We start from the raw sequence: 19053 nt of genomic DNA, 5'->3' as shown, positions 1-19053 counted from the left end.
TTCCTTAAGTATATGCAGTCACCTCCTGAAGTTATTGGGTGTGATTGTGGAATAGTTGGCTTTCTACTCTCTGCCCTGAGCACAGATTGATGATATAGGAATATATAAATGAGGGCACTGTACATTTAATATGATAATTTGTTTATTTGTAATTTGGAAAAAGACTAGTTCCAACCATCCCTATTAAGTCTTCTGTGGAATTTGTTTTGATTATTATACAAAAGAAAGATGCTACCAATACTGAAAATGGGTATTATCCCTTGACATTTCTTGTTCCACTTTCCACGCACCTGCTCTCTCTATTTGCAGCACCATAAGGCCCTCATGTACCTCCATATTTCATGACTAAATATCAATCCTGGCATCCCACTTTTCCATTTACAAGTACAAAGATAGGAGACATTTTTTTGCCTCCAATTCAGGAAGAGCATTGCACTAAGCTTATATTCCGCTAATATCTGAAAATTTGCCAAGTTGTCTTGAAATACTCAGCAACTTACTGACAGTTCCAAAGATTGGAATAAAGCAGTGAGTTAAGAAGAGTGGTCAACCCTTTTGAGACTGTCTTGTTTCTATGTTCCCCAGCTAGGGTAAACATCAACTATAGCCCTGTCCAGTCTCTTGACAACAAGGTTTTGGCGTAGTGTCCTCTGAATGTGGCATCCATTGTGTGGACTTATCAGAAAGTGGATAATTTGCTTAAATTCACAGTAAGAGGTGGGGAGAAGGGAGCAAAGAAGGAAGATGAATAAGGGTTAGAGACAGGAAAAAAATACAAAATAGCACTTTCTGTGAATCATACAGAAGAAAATACTTGAAATACTGAGCTCTTCTATCTTCATTTGCAACCTTCAGGCTCAGTTCTACTTCTGGTGTGCAGTTACCTGAACTGACCAAGGCATGAATCTAATCTCTCTCCATTAACAGAACCTGACCTGCTGTTGATGCTCTTCAATTTGCAATTGAAAACACTCTGCACTTACTTCATTGCTTTAATTCGTAAGAACTAGGAGCAGGAGTAGTCCATCTGGCCCCTTGAGCCTGCTCCTCCATTCAATAATATCATGGCTGATCTGATGATGGACTCATCTCAACCTACTTGTATTTTCCCCATAACCCTAAATTCCCTTACTATGCAAAAATCTATCCAACCTTGTCTTAAATATATTTACTGAGGTAGCTTCCACTGTTGCATTGGGCAGAGAAGTCCACAGATTCACCAGTCTGGGAAAACCAGTTGCTCCTCAACTGTCATAAATCTACTTCCCCAAATCCTGAGGCTATGCCCCCTAGTATTGTCTTGCCTACCAGCAGAAACAACTTGCCTGCCTCTATCTTATCTATCCCACTCATAATTTTCTATGTTTCCATAAAATCTCCTCTCCTCCTGAATTCCAGTGAGTACAGACCCAAGCGACTCAAATCTCTCCTCACAGTCCAATACCGTCATCTCTGGAATCAACCTGGTGAATGTCCTCTGCACTTCCTCCAAAGCCAGTATATTCTCCAAGGAAGGACCGGAACTGCACACAGTACACCAGGTGCAGCATCACCTCCCTGCTCTTAAATTCAGTCCCTCAGCAATGAAGGCCAGCAGTCTGTCTTTTTGATAGCCTGCTGCACCTACAAACCAACCTTGATTCATGCTCAAGCACTCCCGTCTCTCTGCACAGCAGGATGCTGCAATTTTTTACCATTTAAATAATAATCTTTTTCATTTTTCCTTCCAAAGTGGATGACCTTGCACTTATCAGCGTTGTACTCCCCCTGCCAGACTCTTGACACTTATCTATATCCCTCTACACTCTTCATATCTTCTGCACAACTTTCTTTCTGTCCAACTCGACCGGATGATACCCTACAGTTCTTCTACGGAGCAAGCCCGTCACAGCCATCCCTCATGTCTTTTCCTTTTCTCAGTTGCCTTAGCACCGTAGCTGCTTTCTGCTGTGTTCGAAGCTGACAGGTACCGCCTGGCTTGGTGAGTGTTCTGAAACTTGCTGACGCAGACAAGATCGGCTGTTTATCTGGACACGGAAGGTGAGTCTCAGCACCTCGCCCTCTGCCGCCTGGTAAACTGCATTTAGCCAGCGCCGTCGCTGGGGGCGCAGTCTGGTGACGTTGTGTGTGACGGCTTCACCGTGCGACGTTGTGTTCCAGGATGGCGGCGGGTCGCCTCCCGGTCGGCGTGCTCAGCTTTAAAGAGGTAAGCGAACCCCTGCTGCCTGGCTCCGTTATGGGCTGTCGCTCGCGGACTGCGGGTTGTGGGAGTTGAGAATCGGCCGCTTGCACGTTTTTCTCATATGTACTCGTTAATTTGAGACGATGGGTATCCCGGTACAATGTTAAACCAGGAAAATGTCTCCCTTTTCTTTGTATCCTAACCCCTCGCATCAGTTTTTTAATCGCTCGCCTACTGTTGGTGACTGAGCCAGTCAGTGGGATGAGTTGCAGTGTTACATGGGGCAAAACCGAAAAGGGTTAAGAATACAGGACCGAAGGTGTTATATTTCAATGCACACAGTAAAAAGAATAAGGTAAATGATCTTACAGCGCAGTTGGAGATTGGTAAGTGTGATGTGGGCATCACTGAGTTGTGGCTTAAGGGAAGATCATAGTTGGGAGCTTAACATCAAGAATACACCTTGGATTGAACTCGCAGGCAAGTAGGCAGAGGGGGTGGAGTGGTTCTGTTGGTGAAATCAAATCCTTAGAAAGAGGCGCCAGGATTGGAAAGTGTGGATTCCTTGTGGGTAATGTTAAGAAACTGTAAGGGTAAGAAGACCCAGATGGGGATAATATATAGGTCTTTAAACAGTAGCCAGTATATTGAGATGTGAGAGAATAGGACCAATCAGCTGTAACAGTGGAAAAGTGAGTATGGAACCAGAGGAGATAGCAGAGGTACTTACTGAATACTTTGCTTCAGTATTCACTACGGAAAAGGATTTTGGCAATGGACTGAAAATGCACTTGCAGTGGACTGAAAAGCTTGAACATGTAGATATTAAGAGAGAGGATGTATTGGAGCTTTTGGAAAGCATCGAGTTGAGTAAGTCATTGGGACCGGAAGAGATGTATCCCAGGCTACTGTGGGAGGCAAGGGAGGAGATTGCTGAGCCTCTGGCAATGATCTTTGCGTCATCAATGGGGACGGGAGAGGTTCCAGAGAATTGTAGGGTTGCAGATGTTGTTCCCTTATTCAAGAAAGGGAGTAGAGATAACCCAGGAAATTATAGTCCAGTGAGTCTTACTTCAGTGGTTGCTAAGTTGATGGAGAAGATCCTGAGAAGCAGGACTTATGAATGTTGAGAGAGGCATAATATGATTAGGAACAGTCAGCATGGTTTTGTCAAAGGCAGGTTATGCCTTACGAGCCTGATTGAATTTTTTGAGGATGTGACTAAACACATTGATGACGGAAGAGCAGTAGATGTAGTCTATATAGATTTCAGCAATGCACTTGATAAGGTACCCCATGCAAGACTTATTGAGAAAGTAAGGAGACGTGGGTTTCCAAGGGGACATTGCTTTGTGGATTCAGAACTGGCTTGCCCACGGAAGGCAAAGAGTGGTTGTAAATGGGTCATATTCTGCATGGAGGTTGGTGACCAGTGGTGTGCCTCAGGGATCTGTTCTGGGACCCCTACTGTTTGTGATTTTTTATAAATGACCTAGAAGAGGAAGTGGAGGGATGGATTAGTAAATTTGCTGATCACATAAAGGTTGGACATGTTTTGGATAGTGTGGAGGACTGTCAGAGGTTACAGCGGGACATTCATAGGATGCAAAACTGGACTGAGAAGTGGCAGATGGAGTTCAACCCAGATAAGTGTGAAGTGGTTCATTTTGGTAGGTCAAGTATGATGGCAGAATATAGTATTAATGGTAAGACTCTTGGCAGTGTGGAGGATGAGAGGGATCTTGGGGTCCAAGTCCATAGGACACTCAAAGCTGCCACGTAGGTTGACTCTGTGGTTAAGAAGGCATATGGTGCATTGGCCTTCATCAATGGTGGGATTGAGATTAGGAGCCGAGAGGTAATGTTGCAGCTATAGGACCCTTGTCAGACCCCACTTGCAGTTCTGTGCTCAGTTCTGGTCGCCTCACTACAGGAAGGATGTGTAAACCATAGAAAGGGTGCAGAGGAGATTTATATTATAAGAATGTTGCCTGGATTGGGGAGCATGCCTTATGAAAGCAGGTTGAGTGAACTCGGCCTTTTCTCCTTGGAGTGATGGAGGATGAGAGGTGAGCTGATAGAGGTGTATAAGATGATGAGAGGCATTGATCATGTGGATAGTCAGAGGCTTTTTCTCAGGGCTGAAATGGTTGCCACAAGAGGGAATAGTTTTAAGGTGCTGGGGAGTAGATACAGAGGAGATGTCAGGGGTAAGTTTTTTACTCAGAGAGTAGTGAGTGTGTGGAATGGGCTGCCGGCAAAGGTGGTGGAGGCGGATACGATAGGGTCTTTGAAGAGACTTTTGGATAGGTACATGGAGCTTAGAAAAATAGAGGGCCATGGGTAACCCTAGGTAATTTCTAAGGTAAGGACATGTTTAGCACAGCTTTGTGGGCCAAAGGGCCTGTATTGTGCTGTAGGTTTTCTGTGTTTCTCAGGGTACTTGCAAGCACATGGTAAAATAGGCTGTAATTAGCATGGGACAATCTTGATTGTCAAATCTATTGGAACTCTGAGGAAATAAGAAGCAGGATAGACAAAGGAAAATGAGTTGATGTTGTGTACTTGGATTTTCAGAAAGCCTTTGACAAGGTGCCACAAATGAAAGCTGCTAGCATGGTTAGAGGATTGGGCTGATTAACTGGAGGCAAAGAGTGGGAGTATTGGAGCCTTTTCTCATTGGCTGCTAGAGACTAGTGGTGTTCCACAGGGTTGGTGTTGCACAGTTTTTTTTCACAAAGTATGCCAATGATTTGGATTACAGAATTAATGGCTTTGTGATCACGTTTGCGGATGATAGGTGGAAGGGCAGATGGTGTTGAGGAAGCAGGGAGGCTGCAGGAAGACTCGGACAGATTAGGACAAGTTGCAGATGGAATAGCGTGTTGGGAAGTGTGTGGTCATGCACTTCAGGAGAAGAAATGAAAGTGTAGACTATTGAAAAATCCAAGGTGCAAGGGACTTCAGAGTGATTTGCAGTTTGGAGATTGTTCAGCGCTCTGTAGTCTCCAGGAGGCAGAGGCAGTGAGCGTGAACCTCATGGCGAGATGGCTGCAGGCACGAGTTGATGTTCAACTCCATTTTCCGATTTAAGCTTCCATTGTTTGCCAAGTAAATCAACAAGGGAAACTGAAACATCGAGGTGATTGCAGAAGGTGAGTACCAGCTGCATGCCTTTTGATTGCTGGTGGAATTGCTGTGGTAATGGAGAGTGAAGTCTCCATTTTGATCACTGGGGGATCGCTCTGCTGCCTGCCACTGTGCCGGGAGAGTATTACCCAGGTTTGCTGCTGCACATTGCTGTCTGCTACTCGAAAACATCAGAGTAGGTACACAAAAGCAGCATGCTGTGTAACCATGGGTGACTGTTTTGGATGTTTCTCTTGTGATTGCAAGATGCTGCTGGATGTTGGGCTCAGGAGGAATGCTCTCGTTCAACTGTATCCATGTATGGTCTGAAAGATAATTAAATTTGGTTTGATATGGACTTGGTTTTTTATTTCCTGTGTTTTTTGCCCTATCTTGTTTCATTGTGTGCAGGGGAGTGGGATTGGGGGTCGATGTGCCTGTTCCATTTTTGTTTTTTGTGCAGGAGGAGGAATTTGCAAGTTGATGATTGTGCTTCTTTCTTGGTTTTGTGGCTATCTGGAGAAGAAGAATTTCAGAGTTGCATACTTTGATAATTAATGAATGTTTGAACCTTTGGGTTTCAAAAAGGAAGTGCTGACATTGGAGAGGGTTCAGAGGGGATTCATAAGAATGATTCTGCAAATGAAATAGAATGAGGAGTGTTTGATAGCTCTGGGCTTGTACACTTGCTGAAATTTAGAAGAATGAGGGTGGATCTCATTGAAACCTCTCGAATGTTGAAAGATGTAGTGTGTATGTGGAGAGGATGTTTCATTTAATGGGAGAGTCTAGGACAGGAAGATACAACCTCAGAATAGGAGGACATCTATTTAGAATGGAGATGAGGAGAAATGTCTTTAGCCAGAGGTGGTAAATCTGTAGAATTCGTTGCCACAGGTAGCTGTGGAGGCCTGGTCATTTGGTGTATTTATGTTGGAAGTTGTTAGGGTCTGAAAGGTTACAGGGAGAAGGCAGGAGAATGGGCTTGAGAGGGCAAATGGATCAGCCATGATGAAATGGCAGAGCATACTTGATCAGTTTCTTTCCCAGATTGATTTCATATTTTGCTGGAGTTTTTATTCTGGATGTCATTTGCAATGTGTTCTTGGTGTGGACTGAAGAAGTGATTGGAGGTGGAAGAACAGAATGGCGGAAATACTCAACAAATCAGGCAGTGAACATGCTAAGAGAAATAGTTATCTTTTAGATTAGGGAGTCTATTTGGGTGGAATTGAGGAATGGGAAAGGTGTAGTAACACTTATAGGGGTGTATTATAGACCACCCAATGGGGAGCGAGAATTGGAGGAGCAAATTTGTAAGGAAATAGCAGATATTTGTAGTAAGCACAGGGTTGTGATTGCGGGAGATTTTAATTTTCCACACATAGACTGGGAAGCCCATACTGTAAAAGGGCTGGATGGTTTGGATTTTGTAAAATGTGTGCAGGATAGTTTTTTGCAGCAATACATAGAGGTACCAACTAGAGAAGGGGCAATGTTGGATCTTCTGTTAGGGAATGAAATAGGTCAGGTGACAGAGGTATGTGTTGGGGAGCAGTTAGGGTCCAGTGAGTCACAATGCCATTAGTTTCAATCTAATTACGGAGAAGGATAGGACTGGACCCAGGGTTGAGATCTTTGATTGGAGAAAGGCTAACTTTGAGGAGATGCGAAAGGATTTAGGAGTGCTTGGGACGATTTGTTTTGTGGGAAGGATGAAATAGAGAAATGGAGGTCATTTAAAGGTGAAATTTTGAGGGTACAGAATCTTTATGTTCCTGTTAGGTTGAAAGGAAAGGTTAAAAGTTTGAGAGAGCCATTGTTTTTAAGGGATATTGGAAATTTGATTAGGTAAAAGAGAGATATCTACAATAAATATAGGCAGCATGGAGTAAATGAGGTGCTCGAGGAATATAAAGAATGTAAGAAGAATCTTAAATAAATTAGAAAAGCTAAAAAAAGATATGAGGTTGCTTTTGGCAAGTAAGGTGAAAATAAATCCGAAGGGTTTCTACAGTTATATTAATAGCAAACAGATCGTGAGGGATAAAATTGGTCCCTTAGAGGATCAGAATGAACAGCTATATGTAGAGCCAAAAGAGATGGGGGTGATTTTGAATAATTTCTTTTCTTCGGTATTCACTAAGAAGAAGGATATTGAATTGTGTAAGGTAAGGGAAACAAGTAGGGAAGTTATGGATTTATGGAAGTTAAGGATTAAATAGGAGGAAGTACTGGTGCTTTTAAGGAATATAAAAGTGGATAAATCTCCTGGTCCTGACAGGATATTCCCTAGGACCTTGAGAGAGGTTAGTGTAGAAATAGCAGGAGCTCTGACAGAAATATTTCAGATGTCATTAGGAATGGGGATGGTGCTGGAGGATTGGCGCATTGCTCATGTGGTTCCATTGTTTAAAAAGGTTTCTAAGAGTAAACCTAGCAATTATAGGCCTGTCAGTTTAATGTCAGTGGTGGGTAAATTAATGGAAAGTATTCTTAGAGATGGTATATATAATTATCTGGATAGACAGGGTCTGATTGGGAACATGGAATTGTGCGTGGAAGGTGTCGTGGTTTCTCATGCTTCACAAATGACCAGGTGACGCAGAAGATTCTTCAAGAAGGGTTAAACTTTAATTTGCAAATCAAAGCTGAGACAGTCATTGAGCTAGTCGCTAATTGCCCACCGATCCTTGTACATAGCATGTTTTATAGCAATCTCCTGGATTAGTTGTATTAGCATATCCAATCGGTCTACAGTTGCGTATCACACGTACATCCACCGCTATTGTTTCTACCCATTGACTTAATCATGTTCTAATCTACATCTCTTAGCTACCTCTCATTAACCCACCATTGTCTTCTACATTCTTAATATTTCATTCTCCTACTAAATTGGGTACATGCATAGCAAATAGCAAACTCAGATTACATAATTTATATCTCCTAGCTTCCTCTTATTAAAACAACATTGTCTTCTACATTCTTAGGATTTCATTCTCTAGCAAATAGCAAGTTGCAACTTTTATACTCCAATAAAGGTCATGTTTGACAAATCTTATTAAATTTTTTGAAGATATTACGAGGAAAGTTGACGAGGATAAAGCAGTGGATGTTGTCCATATGGACTTCAGTAAGGCCTTTGACAAGGTTCTGCATGGAAGGTTAGTTAAGACGTTTCAATCATTAGGTATTAATATTGAAGTAGTAAAATGGATTCAACAGTGGCTGGATGGGAGATGCCAGAGAGTAGGGGTGGATAACTGTTTGTCAGGTTGGAGGCCAGTGACTAGTGGTGTGCCTCAGGGATCTGTACTGGGTCCAATGTCGTTTGTCATATACATTAACGATCTGGATGATGGGGTGGTAAATTGGATTAGTAAGTACGCTGATGATACTAAGGTAGGGCGTTGTGGATAATGAAGTAGGTTTTCAAAGTTTGCTGAAAGATTTAGGCCAGTTAGATGAGTGGGCTGAACGATGGCAGATGGAGTTTAATGCTGATAAGTGTGAGGTGCTACATTTTGGTAGGAATAATCCAATTAGGACATACATGGTAAATGGTAGGGCATTGAAAAATGCAGTAGAACAGAGTGATCTAGGAATAATGGTGCATAGCTCCCTGAAGGTGGAATCTCATGTGGATAGGGTGGTGAAGAAAGCTTTTGGTATGTTGGCCTTTATAAATCAGAGCATTGAGTATAGGAGTTGGGATGTAATGTTAAAATTGTATGAGACATTGGTAAGGCCGAATTTGGAGTATTGTGTACAGTTTTGGTCACCGAATTATAGGAAAGATGTCAACAAAATAGAGAGAGTACAGAGAAGATTTACTAGAATGTTACCTGGGTTTCAGCACCTAAGTTACAGGGAAAGATTGAACAAGTTAGGTCTTTATTCTTTGGAGCGTAGAAGGTTGAGGGGGGACTTGATAGAGGTATTTAAAATTATGAGGGGTTAGATAGAGTTGACATGGATAGGCTTTTTCCATTGAGAATAGGGGAGATTCAAACAAGAGGACATGAGTTGAGAGTTAGGGGGCAAAAGGTTAAGGCAGGGGTCGGCAACGTTTACCACGGAAAGAGCCAATATGGACCCATTTCCCACAGAAAAGAAAACACTGGGAGCCACAAAACCCATTTGACATTTAAAATGAAATAACACTGCATACAACGGTTTTTTTTTTGCCTTCCTGCTATGTATAAACAAACTATAATGTGTTGCATTTATGAAATTGATGAACTCCTGCAGAGAAAACGAAATTACATTTCTGCATGCAACAGAAACATTTTGAACTCCGAAAAAAAGACGTTCGGTTGAAAGTTACTCCATAGTTAGCCTACCTTGGATCGAAGAATTAAAAGAAAGCGCGCACTGGCGGGTGTCAGGCATTGGCAGTGGTGATGTATATTAATAGCGATAAAAAACACGTTGTAGCGGTGTAGCGCTACACGCAGCGCTAAAATAAAGACAGTGCAGTCAAAGGTAACTTTATTCGAACTAAACAGCCTTGCTTTAAAGCCTCCCTCAACCCGTCCCCGTGGGCGCGGATGCTCCAAAAGACACGTACTCACAAACCTCCGTAGGCTATCTCCCTTAGCCGGAACGGTGGCTAATTGTGAGCCGGTTCAGATGTGCCAGGAAATGGGGTCTCCACAACATTTTTAGATTGTACAAGATCACCATAATCTTCAAATTTCGAATTACATTTCAAAAACTAACAAACCACGGGGAGCCGCAGCACAGAGATGAAAGAGCCGCGGGTTGCCGACCCCTGGGTTAAGGGTAACAAGGGGGAGTTTCTTTACTCAGAGAGTTGTAGCTGTGTGGAACGAGCTTCCAGTAGGAGTGGTAGAGGCAGGTTCGGTATTGTAATTTAAAGTAAAATTGGATAAGTATATGGACAGGAAAGGAATGGAGGGTTATGGGCTACGTGCAGGTCAGTGGGACTAGGTGAGAGTAAGCATTCAGCACGGACTAGAAGGGCCGAGGTGGCCTGTTTCTGTGCTGTAATTGTTATATAGTTATATATGATTATAGATAAACAGCCTTGCACTAGAATTGAGAAAAGTTATATATTGTGGCGACCCATTTCCTGGCACATCTGAACCGGCTCACAATTAGATAGCCTACGGGGGTTTGTGAACCACGGGGGGCAGGTTGAGAGAGGCTTAAAAGTGAGGCTGAGGATTTCGAATAAAGTTTTTCCTTCAACTGCAGTTACCGACTCCGTGTCGTAATTTTAGCGCTGCGTGTAGCACACCGCTACAATTGGTGACCCCGACGGTCCAAACGATTTTTGGACCAGAAATGACCGATGCCGCCTCTGTTCATGCGGTTTCGTTGAAACTGCCGGGTTTCTGGACACAGCGACCGAACCTATGGTTCTAGCAAGCCGAAGCCCAATTCCACGTTCGCCGGATCACCTCAGAAGACACCCGCTACTACTACGTGGTGAGCTCCCTCGACCAGGACACAGCGGCCCAGGTCGCGGAGTTCGTACAGTCGCCCCCGGCAGACGGCAAGTACACGGAATTCAAAGCCCTGCTCCTCAGGACTTTCGGACTCTCACGGCGCGAGCAGGCTGCCCGTTTACTGCACCTGGATGGCTTGGGCGACAGACCCCCATCGGCTTTAATGAATGAGATATTGTCTCTCGCCGACGGACACACACCCTGCCTCATGTTTGAGCAGGCATTCCTGGAGCAGCTGCCCGAGGACATACGCCTGCTGCTGTCCGACGCGGATTTCAGTGACCCCCGGAAGGTGGCAGCCCGGGCGGACTTGCTGTGGAATGCCAAAAAGGTGAGTGGGGCGTCCATCGCACAGATCTCCCAGCCACGCTCCCGGCAGCAAACCAGTCCAGGCCCGGCCGCAGAGCCCGCCAACACCCGGCCCAATGAACACTGGTGCTTCTACCACCAGCGGTGGGGCGCAGAAGCCCGCCGTTGTCGCCCACCCTGCAAGTTCCCGGGAAACGCCAGGGCCAGCCGCTGCTGATGGCTACGGCGGCTGGCCATCGGGATAGCCTCCTGTATGTGTGGGATAGAAGGTCGGGACACCGGGTTTTGGTCGATACTGGGGCTGAGATCAGCGTTTTACCTCCGACGAGTTACGACACCCGCAGCAGGGCACCGGGTCCCCCCCTGAGGGCCGTGAATGGCAGCACAGTAAGGACCTACGGCACCCATCAGGTGCAGCTACAGTTCGGCTCCAGCGTGGGACTTCACACTGGCCGCCGTAGCCCAACCGCTTCTGGGTGCGGATTTTTTGCGAGCTCACAGCCTACTGGTCGACCTGCCCAGGAAGAGACTGGTACACGCTGAGACCTTTCAGACGTTCTCCCTGGGTGCAGCCCAGTTGCCAGCCCCTCACCTCGGCTCCATCACGCTGTCCGACAACGACTTCACCAGGGTCCTGGCGGATTTCCCATCGGTTCTGGCACTGCAGTTCACAGCGGCCATGCCCAGGCACGGCGTACAGCACCACATCCCGACCCAGGGACCACCCCTCCATGCCCGCGCTCGGCGGCTTCCCCCGGACAAGCTCCGACTGGCGAAGGAGGAGTTCCAGAGGATGGAGGAATTGGGGATCATCCGGCGGTCCGACAGCCCATGGGCCTCACCCCTGCACATGGTGCCCAAAGCGACGGGAGGCTGGAGACCGTGCGGCGACTACCACAGGCTGAACGAGGCTACCACACCGGACCGCTACCCTGTGCCGCACATTCAGGACTTTGCAGCAAACCTGCACGACGCACGGATCTTCTCCAAGGTAGACCTCGTCCGAGGGTACCATCAAATCGCGATGCATCCTGACGACGTCCCCAAAACGGCTCTCATCACCCCGTTTGGCCTTTTCGAGTTCCTCCGCATGCCGTTCGGCCTGAAGAATGCCGCACAGACGTTCCAGCGGTTAATGGACGCGGTGGGACGGGACCGGGACTTCGCGTTCATCTATTTGGATGACATCCTCATAGCCCGCAGCAGTCGTCAGGAGCACCTGTCCCACCTCCGTCAACTCTGCGTCCGACTGAGTGAGTACGGTCTTACAATCAACCCTGCCAAATGCCAGTTCGGACTCGATACCATTGACTTCCTGGGCCACAGGGTTACTAAAGATGGGGCAACCCCTCTGCCCGCTAAGGTAGATGCGGTCCGCCACTTTCCCCGACCCACCACGATCAAAGGCCTTCAGGAATTCGTAGGTATGGTCAATTTCTACCGCCGCTTCCTCCCTTCAGCTGCCCGGATCATGCGCCCCCTGTTCGCTCTGATGTCGGGTCCGAGCAAGGACATTACCTGGGACGAGGAGTCCGCCGCCGCTTTCGTTCAAACGAAGGAAGCTTTGGCGAATGCCACAATGCTAGTACATCCCAGAATGGACGCCCCTACCGCCCTCACAGTGGACGCATCTAACACGGCAGTCGGTGGGGTGCTGGAGCAACTCATCACAGGTCGCTGGCAACCCCTGGCGTTTTTCAGCAAACACCTGCGGCCACCCGAGCTCAAGTACAGTGCTTTCGACCGGGAACTGTTGGCGCTCTACCTGGCAATCCGGCATTTCAGGTACTTCCTAGAAGGTCGGCCCTTCACCGCGTTCACGGACCACAAACCGCTTACCTTTGCGTTTACGAAAGCGTCCGACCCCTGGTCGTCCCGCCAGCAACGCCACCTGTCCTACATCTCTGAATACACGATGGATGTCCGGCACGTCTCAGGTAAGGACAATGTCGTGGTGGATGCGCTCTCTTGCCCTACCGTTCATGCCCTTTCCCAAGGGGTAGACTTTGAGGCACTGGCAGAGGCGCAGCAGGCGGACGAGGAGATTCCGAGTTACAGAACTGCAGTCTCCGGTTTGCAGCTCCAGGACCTCCCCGTGGGCCCGGGTGAGAGGACCCTACTCTGTGACGTCGCCACCGGCCAGCCCCGCCCCGTTGTCCCGACAGCCTGGCAGCGCCGTGTTTTCGACTCCATTCATAACCTGGCGCATCCCTCCATCCGGACAACTGTCCGGATGGTTTCCAGCAGGTTCGTTTGGCACGGACTCCGCAAACAGGTCAGTGAATGGGCCAAAACGTGCATGCACTGCCAGACGGCCAAGGTGCAGCAGCGCACCAAAGCCCCACCGCAGCAGTTCCATCCCGCCCACCGGTGTTTTGACCACATTCACGTGGATATCGTGGGCCCCTTGCCAGTGTCGCCCACATTACCTCCCACAGAGGCGCCCAGTTCACCTCCAGCCTGTGGTCAGCTATGGCCAGCCTTTTGGGGACTCAGCTGCACCACACCACTGCCTACCACCCACAGTCGAACGGGCTAGTGGAGCGTTTCCACCGTCACCTGAAGTCGGCCCTCATGGCCCGCCTGCGAGGAGCCAACTGGGCGGACGAGCTTCCCTGGGTCCTACTCGGCATCCACACAGCGCCCAAGGACGACCTGCACGCCTCGTCGGCTGAGCTGGTATACGGCGCGCCCCTGGTCGTCCCTGGGGAGTTCCTACCAGCCCCAAGGGGGCAAGAGGAAGAACCCGCAGCAGTCCTGGGCAGACTACGCGAGAAGCTCGGTAACCTGGCCCCCATACCCACTTCACAGCACGGGCGGCACCCGACCTGCGTACCCAATGACCTACAGAACTGTAAGTTTGTGTTTGTACGAAGGGGCGGGCATCGGCCACCACTGCAGCGGCCATACGAGGGGCCGTTTATGGTGCTCCGGAACAACGGGTCCATGTTCGTGCTGGACGTTGGGGGGAAAGAGGAGGTTTTCACGGTGGACCGCCTCAAACCGGCCCATGTGGACCTGGCGCAACCGGCCGAGTTTCCGGCACCTCGGCGCAGAGGCCGACCTCCCAAGCAGGTTCTGGCCCAGACTCTGGACATTGGGGGGTGTATCGCCGGTTCTGGGGGGGGGTTATGTGGCGACCCATTTCCTGGCACATCTGAACCGGCTCACAATTAGATAGCCTACGGGGGTTTGCGAACACAGAGCTTTGGAGCCTCTGCGCCATGGGGGGCAGGTTGAGGGAGGCTTAAAAGTGAGGCTGAGGATTTCGAATAAAGTTTTTCCTTCAACTGCAGTTACCAACTCCGTCTCGTAATTTTAGCGCTGCGTGTAGCACACTGCTACAATATTTTATTTGCAGAGAACTAGGGGAGATGAAAACAACAAAGAGGACGTCAGTGATGGGGAAAACAAGGACTGAGTAAGAGATAATGGTAGTGTTGGCAAGGAGAGGGTCGTGGAAGCTTGTCGATTCCTAATAATGTGCCTGGAAGAAAGGTAATAGGAAACGATCAAGAAGAAACAAAGTGCTAGAATGGAGCTAACAACTGGAGAAATTGCTGAAGTTGTAAAACAAACGATAACAGAAACTACTCAGCAGGTCAGGCAGCAAATGTAGAGAGAAACAGTTTTGTTGTTTCTGTTTCTTGCTTGTTAAAAACCTTTTATAATAGAACTAGCTAATTTTGCAAACTAAAGCTGATTATCTGAAATTTTTGGAGTTTGTATTATGTTTTGAAGGTTGTAATGGGTCTAGTCAGAAGGTGAGATGCTACTCTGTTGAGCTAATTTTGGATCCATTGGAACAGTGTGAGACCAAAGTGGGATTGAGAATTCATGTGTCAAACGGCTGAAATGGATCTTTGTGACAGAAGGGAAATTGCATTCTGTCAAACTGTCACCTCATCCAAATTCATTTTGACTTTGTAGAGGTCACCATGCAGTACATATTGCCACATGTTAAGTTGAACGGGTGGAAGTAACTTGCTGCTTTGCCTGGAAAGTAAGAGGTATAAGGAAAGGTGTTGCAATTCCAGAGTTTCATGGAATGGTAGATGTTGGAGATGGAAGAGTGAACCACAGAATCGAGAAGGGAACAGCTCTTCAATAATCCTACCTTAGCAAACAAGATGAAATATGTGCTTGCAGATTTGTTTTGGTTCCATATGCAGACCTTGATGCCTTCTGCAAATTATTTGTTTTCCAGTTCATGCACCGTAAAAATGTCCTGGATTTATACAGGAAGATTTTAAAAGCCATTAATCAAATTCCAGATGAAGGAGATAAACATTATCTTAAAAACTGGGCTAGAGAAGAATTCAAACAGAACAAAAATGCTACAGATCAAGTAAGTCTTATGCTTCCTTATTTTTTGAGTCTAGGATCTAAGATACAATTGCTGAAGTCAGAATAACAGAGACATTTATTAAATAAGACTATACATCAAACATGAGGTCACAAGAGTCAACAGTAGCTGTAATCTGGAAGTCAAAGGGCACTGAACCACAAACTATTTGTAAGCCTGGGTTTATAGTACTGAAGTGTAATGTTTTAGTTATTTGTGGTTCTCTGTTTAGGGAGAGAAAATATTTCAAAAATATTTTATCAATCAGTTTTCAAAATGTACTTGGAAGACATGATTTTTAAAGTTTTATGTTTATAAAATGGAAATGTTATAAATATATGCAAGTCTCATTTAATGTGTAACAGTAAGAAACTTGATTACGAAAAAGAAATAAAAACTTTCCTTCTTGAGGTAACCTGGCAAATAATGCTGGTCAATCATCCTGCAAAATCCATTAAACTTTCATGGACCTCATGCTATGTCTGACCTGTGGCCAAGTAATTAAGTTAACTAGCTTATTCTTTGTAAATTACCACTGCCGTAGTTTGATGGAGATTTATTTTTAGTTAAATGCATACTGTGATTGATCTTTATTTTCCTTTTAAGCTTTTTATTGTTTATTTCCTCCCTGTACACATCTGCAACCCCTCATAGTTCAGATAAAATCCAGACCCTTCAGACTTCCATGTGGCCATAATTTGAACTTTATTGCTAAAATTTAAAATCACCCTTTTGATTCTTCTGGAGCATGTATTCAGGTAGTTTGTTACCTTGGCAACGTGTCTGTAATTCTGAGTGTTTTGGGTTCAGTTGTTAATTGGGCAAATAAGGTAGACTGACACTCAAGTTCAGTACTGTGGGTTTACTAAAATGACAGAGGTGCCATCCTCTAGCTGGAACATTAAGATGTGGTTTCCTTCAAGCAGATGTTAAAGAATGCCCAGATGAATATTTATCCCTCATTAACACCAAAATATACTTGTATGGGTTTTTTTTAAAACAATTAGAACTGTTTTTTTGTCTGCCTAACTGATAACACTTGGAAAGGAATTCACTGGTTATATGGTGTTATTGCTGTGTAATGTTGTGTCAAGTAGGTGCGCGATAGTGTGAGTGGTTTTGTCACAAGAGCCTGTTGGCTGTTGGTAATGCAGAATACTGCAAGTCACTGGTTCATTGATGAGACAGGTGGCAGGGGAGCTGCGGTGCCACCATTGTGAATGATAATTGAACTATTTTCTTACATCTAAGGAGGCCATTTTGCTGATCAAGTTTCTGCTGGCAAACAGGGTCAATCTCATTCTTCCACTAATTTTCCCTGTAAGTGAATTTGCAAATTCTGCAGAGTCAGCACCAAAGATTAAGATTGAACCCTGATCTCTGGAGCTGTAAGACATTTTGTGTGACTGTATACTGCAGATAAATGTGAGTTTCTTCTGAATGGATGACTTTTTCTAAAATCTGCTTAGGTGATACCTGTAAAGGATGACATTTAATTTTTGTCAATTCATGTACTAAATGTTGTTTGGTTTTTCACCATTAAGGATACAATACGGATGATGCTGACCCATGGAAATCTACAACTGCAGGAGCTGGAGAAAATGCTTCGATTAGCAAAATGAAAGAAAGAACTTTAAGATGACTTAAAATGAAATTTTACATTACTCGTCATTATCTTCAGGCCCGTTTGGAACATGTGCTTCTGTCCCTAATGAAATGCTTTCACAAGCTGGCAGTCTTCTGTAAGACAACCATTTCAAATGGCTTGTGATCATTCTGTTGGGTGTGGAATTTTATACTCTCTGGAATATATCTGAATTTATAGTTTGCAAGACTTTGAGACAAATATGTGAAGAAACTATGCAAGACTAATTTTTGGATATTTCACTCCATTTGCTTTGAAAGTGGATGTTGTTCAACAAGCTTTTGATCACAGCCATCTACAGATATTTATTAGGAAGGAAATTTTACTAAATTATTTAGAGGGCTGTGTATTAACACATTGGTCTTTGGACTGAAGGTAAAATTAACACTAGTAAATGATTGCACAAATCTGGGCTGTCGTGCTAGGTAGTATTTACAAGCTGCAAGATAGAACAATGTGTTAGGGGTATACCGTCTGTGTAAAATGCATGGATTCTAAAGGGATTATTCCAGTGCAACCTTCATCAGGTTTCTGTTTTTATTGTCTCTTCAATATGAAAGGTGCAAAGTTGAAAATATTATTGTACTGAGTGTTTTTATTTTAAATGGATACATTATTTGATTTCTCCAGCCATGGCTTTTGTGCATTCTGTAGCATGTGTGTAATTATATAGTCCCAGCATCTGAATTGTCTTGTGTTTCCAGCTAAAGGGGAGCTATGGTTTTCATACTGTGAAATCATTACACAAATGTATAAACAACAGTCAGGTCCTTGTATGTGCAAAGAATTTCAGGACTTTCTTTAGATTTCAGGGTAATTCATATTTGAAGTTTAGTTGGTTCACAGATGTTAAGGACCTTGCAAATGTCATGATGGTCCAGTAAGGTTTGATCTTCCCCACTTATGCAAAGTGGAGGGATATTGTTACCTTACACTAGTTTGTGGCTCCTGTTTTAACTTATTTAAGAGATGGTGCAGATTTTCATTGGGGGTACTTGGGTTATTTTGGCTTTTAGAAGTAGCTTCCTTATAGTCTTAATTCCTAAATTCCAAAGATCCTTTTCAGATAATTAAAGGGAAGTTGGAAAGTGGACCACAGATTTATGCTGATTCAATATCTATGGACTAGAGGCTACTTAGATACATTGTGAGATCACATACTCTAGTCATTAGAAGGGGATGAGAAGAATTTTAGTGAAGCTTGCCACAAGAGCTGTACTGCTGCCTAATTTAGCTTATCTGCTCTGCTTTGTTCCTGCTCTCGTAGTATTCCAATTCCATTCACACATTCAAGTTGAGGCCTATCCCGTGGGGCCCCCTTCCTGATTCTGTGACCGACAATCTTTACCCCAGATCCACTATTAATACTAGATTTCATCAAGAACAGTACCCAAGTTGGCACCATCGAGGGAGATATCTTCCTTTTTCAAAGAAAGGGGCTTCCACCATCAATGCTGCCCTCAACCGCATCTCTTCCATTTCACTAACATCTGCTCTTTCCCCATCCTCCTGTCACACTACATCGTCCTCATCTACCACCCCACCAGCCTCTGTGTCCAGCATATAATTCTCCAAAACTTTTGCATCTCCAACTGGATCCCACCACCAAACACATCTTTTCCTCCCCCTCACTTTCTGCGGGGATTGCTCCCTATGCAACTCCTGTATCCATTCGCCCCTCGCCATTGATCTCCCTTCTGGCACCTATCCTTGCTAGTGGAAGAAGTGCTTCTACTGCCCCTGCACCTCCACCCTCACTACCATTCAGGGCCCCAAACAGTCCTTCTAAGTGAGGCAATACTTCACCTGTGAGTCCCCTTTCCCTCTCTCATGTTACCTCCTTGCCTGCCCATTGCCTCCCTCTGGTGCTCCTTCCCCCCTTTCTTCCTTCTTCCATGGCCTTCTGTCTCTTTCACCAATCAACTTTCTAGCTCTTTGCTTCATCCCTCCCCCTCCAGGTTTCACCTAT

General features: G+C 45.4%; 1 protein-coding gene across 2 annotated transcripts; it reads left to right on the top strand.

The window, feature by feature from the left end:
* The first annotated feature begins 262 nt into the window (after positions 1–262).
* lyrm2 (LYR motif containing 2) lies at positions 263–18177 on the top strand. 2 transcript variants are annotated; one of them, XM_059982418.1, is made up of 3 exons: positions 263–2206; positions 15302–15442; positions 16984–18177. In XM_059982418.1, exons 1-3 carry the CDS (start codon positions 2162–2164, stop codon positions 17059–17061), a joined length of 264 nt encoding a protein of 87 aa, XP_059838401.1. In that variant the 5' UTR covers positions 263–2161; the 3' UTR covers positions 17062–18177. The 2 variants fall into 2 exon arrangements, with proteins under 2 accessions (XP_059838401.1, XP_059838403.1); XM_059982420.1 differs by lacking the exon at positions 263–2206 and adding an exon at positions 7942–8475.
* Positions 18178–19053: the final 876 nt, after the last annotated feature.

The sequence above is a fragment of the Hypanus sabinus genome, chromosome 10 (assembly GCF_030144855.1).
Source record: "Hypanus sabinus isolate sHypSab1 chromosome 10, sHypSab1.hap1, whole genome shotgun sequence".
In the NCBI taxonomy this organism is placed as follows: Eukaryota; Metazoa; Chordata; class Chondrichthyes; order Myliobatiformes; family Dasyatidae; genus Hypanus; species Hypanus sabinus.
The sequence above is the reverse complement of the archived record's forward strand: the minus strand, read 5'-3'. Positions and strand labels throughout refer to the sequence as shown.

What these genes read in the sequence shown, in the direction of transcription:
- lyrm2 (XM_059982418.1), top strand. Translation starts at nt 2,162, where the DNA reads ATGGCGGCGGGTCGCCTCCCGGTCGGCGTGCTCAGCTTTAAAGAG. An exon ending in GCGTGCTCAGCTTTAAAGAG is followed by an intron (nt 2,207 to 15,301) that starts GTAAGCGAACCC and finishes TTTGTTTTCCAG; the next exon opens with TTCATGCACCGTAAAAATGT. An exon ending in ACAAAAATGCTACAGATCAA is followed by an intron (nt 15,443 to 16,983) that starts GTAAGTCTTATG and finishes TTCACCATTAAG; the next exon opens with GATACAATACGGATGATGCT.